This window comes from Epinephelus moara, chromosome 9, assembly GCF_006386435.1.
Source record: "Epinephelus moara isolate mb chromosome 9, YSFRI_EMoa_1.0, whole genome shotgun sequence".
NCBI classification, from domain to species: domain Eukaryota; kingdom Metazoa; phylum Chordata; class Actinopteri; order Perciformes; family Serranidae; genus Epinephelus; species Epinephelus moara.
This window is the reverse complement of record NC_065514.1, coordinates 3,678,837-3,682,099: the sequence shown is the minus strand read 5'-3', so window position 1 is coordinate 3,682,099 and position 3,263 is coordinate 3,678,837. Positions and strand designations below refer to the sequence as shown.

At 44.6% G+C, this 3,263-nt stretch overlaps 1 protein-coding gene across 1 annotated transcript in view; it reads left to right on the top strand.

Annotated features, from left to right (window-relative positions):
* The window catches only part of LOC126395944 (scavenger receptor cysteine-rich type 1 protein M160-like), a 36,464-nt gene that overhangs the window by 27,385 nt on the left and 5,816 nt on the right, over positions 1-3,263 (top strand). The window contains exons 11-12 of the mRNA XM_050053746.1: positions 1,738-2,022; positions 3,094-3,217. Of these exons, the coding sequence (XP_049909703.1) occupies positions 1,738-2,022; positions 3,094-3,217 (409 nt within the window). The remainder of the gene's footprint in view (positions 1-1,737; positions 2,023-3,093; positions 3,218-3,263) is intronic.

Below are 3,263 nucleotides of genomic sequence, written 5' to 3'. Positions count from 1 at the left end.
GTACGACATCTATTGCACGTCTGTCCGTCCTGGAAGAGGGATCCCTCCACAGTTGCTCTTCCTGAGGTTTCTACTGTTTTTTCCCCGTTAAAGGGTTTTTTGGGGAGTTTTTCCTGATCAGCTGTGAGGGTCCTAAGGACAGAGGGATGCCGTATGCTGTAAAGCCCTGTGAGGCAAATTGTGATTTGTGATATTGGGCTTTATAAATGAAATTGATTGATTGATTGATAGATAGTGAAGCAGTCATGTCATTGGCATGTGGAAAGAGTAACTAGCCCATCCACCCCTGGTGCAGTCAGTCTTCCCTGACTGCCCTCCAGTCTTTCCTAGGTGTCAGCTGCCCTATTCACTGTAGTCACTGGTGTTCCAGATAGACTTAGATGCAAGTACAGGTGTTTGTGTTCTGCAAGGCATTTCTGCCTGTTGCACCTCCGCCAGTGCCAGCAGGCCAGCTGCAAGGTCGTCAGCGTGGAGGCTGATTGAGAGCTTAAATCTGAATTAAATGTTGGGAATGGGCTTCAGTTTAGTGGACAGGGGACCAGGGGCATTCACAATGTGACTGGCTGGGTTTGAGGGTGGGAACAGTATGACTCCTGATTTTGAGCTCGGTAATTGAAGGTTATTTTGTGCCATCCAACAGCTGACACCACTGAGACAATCTAAAACAGCAGCGAGGGTTTTGGGGTCATCAGGTCTCCGCAGGAAGTATATCTGTATGTCCTCTGCATAGCTATGAAAAGATATGTTGCAATGTTGGATGATTTTGCCAAGGATGAGCATGTAGATAGAAAATAGAATTGGACCTAAAATTGAGCCTTGTGGTACACCACAGGTAATGTGAATAGACTAAAAGGTAAAAAAAAATATACCAACTAATTGCAGTGTCTGTGATGCCAACCCAGGTTTTAAGACAACTGATTAAAATGGTTGCACTTAGGTCTAAAAGAATTAAAACTGCACTCCCTCCCCTGTTGGCAGCAAAAAGGAGATCACTGGTCACCTTTAAGAGTTACTACATAAAGCTCTAAAGCCTGAATGATACTTCTCAAAGCTACTGTTATGACACTTAAACGATGAAAGTTTGGTTGAAACCACTTTTTCTAAAACTTTTGATGAAAAGAGAAGTTTAAAAATTGGCCTAAACGTTTTAAGAGCAATTGTTAAAAACCTAACCTTGATCTTTTAAGGTTAGGTTTCTCTAAAAGGGGTTGGGCCACAGCATGTTTGAAAGTAAATGGGCAAGTTCCTTCTGCTGTCGAGGAATCAATATTCAGTTAAATACCATGCAAAACTGTGTCAATAACCTCTTTAAGAAATTTAGTGGGAATAAAATCGAGAATGCACATGGTTGGTTTCATGTAGTAAATTATTTCAGATAAGGACGGAGAAACAGGCTTAGAATTGATAAAATAACCATAGTTTTCCATTTTCTTGCCTTTTTCCTACAGTCTCTCAATAATTTCCAGTTGGAGTCATGTAGCAAGGGTTGGGGTATTCTATTTGACTTTTTATATTTGTATGCAGCAGTAGATTCCAGTACAGTCTGACAGGTTTGATTAAAAATGTAGACCAGCTCCTCTGTGATAAAATTTGTGTTAAAAGCAGCTGCAGAAGCAGTAGACATAGAGTTAAATGTGCTGATGGACAGAGGAGGAGCTGCAGCTTTGATTTGGTTCATTTCTCTTCTAATGAAACTCACTTTGTTCTTTTACTGATGACTCTCTGGTTTCTGTTCAGAGCCTGTCAGGTTGGTGGGAGGAGACAGTCACTGTGCAGGAGCACTGGAGGTCAAACATCAGAGAGAATGGAGACCAGTGAAGGGCTATGACGTGACCCTGAAGGAAGCAGCCATCGCCTGCAGAGATCTGGACTGTGGCTCTGCTGTTTCTGTAGGAGAGAGAGAGGATTCCATACGCAGACCTGTGTGGAGGATCGACTCCAACTGTATTGAGTCTGGATCTGCTCTGAGGGAGTGTGTAAAGTCAGATTTCTCTTTCTACACCTGGAATTTTCCCTGCTCAGGTAAGCCTATCAGTGACATCATCTATGACATCATCTATGGCAGTGATATTTCCGTTATGTTCCGTTACAGTGACTGTCAGTGGAGTGAACCGGAGAGTTATCCAGGACAATGACATCCTAAACTGTAGAGAACTGGGCTTGTTTCTAAAAGCTTTCCATCCATCCATAGCCTGCTGAGCTTCACCTGACAGGACACACCTGTCTGTCTGTCTGTCTGTCTGTCTGTCTGTCTCTTTGTTTAGAGACGTGCTGCTTCAGCCAATGGGTCCACACCATTACCACACGAGTGTACACCTGCAGTGCACCAGATGAATGGAGTCTGCACACCATCAGACAGTTATCATAACCAGTAGATACACCGGACTGACTGCTGAAGTTCAGCGGAGAGAGCGGCGTTTACGTCACCACGACCACATGACTCATACAAACACAAACAAGTGAAGGGAAATGAAGAGCTTAGACTTACATAAAATCAAATTGTCAACGTTACTGTCGATGCAGGCAACTATTTGTCACCTCAGGAAGCCACGCTGGCTTTTGACCTGTAGACCAACAGTGTTGTTTGTTTTGTCAGTTGACAGTTACGTGGTTGCTGCCGCTGGCTGACAGACTCCACTCCATTTACACAGCTTTGGTTTGTGTTTGTATGAGTCATGTGGTCGTGGTGACGTGAACGCTTAAACTTAGCAGTGGATGTGGCGTATCTACTGGCTACGATAACTGTCAAAAGGAGTGCAGACTCCACCTAATTGGAACACTGCAGGCGTACCACGACGTACTATTGGTGCTGACCCAGTATTTACAGACCTGCTTCTTCAGCCAATCATCTCTCTGTATTTACAGACCTGTTTCTTCAGCCAATCATCACTCTGTATTTACAGACCTGCTGCTTTAGCCAATCATCACTCTGTATTTACAGACCTGCTGCTTCAGCCCATCATCTCTCTGTATTTACAGACCTGCTTCTTCAGCCAATCATCTCTCTGTATTTACTGACCTGTTTCTTCAGCCAATCATCTCTCTGTATTTACTGACCTGCTGCTTCAGCCAATCATCTCTCTGTATTTACAGACCTGCTGCTTCAGCCCAACATCTCTGTGTCCTCCTCCATGGACGGGGTCTCCAAGGCCCAGCAGCAGGGGTTTCACGTGCTCAGAGGCTCCAACTTCACCATCAGCTGCTCCATCCAGCCACAGTACCCAGGAGGCTCCTTCCAGCTCACCTTCACCTCCTCCAACTCA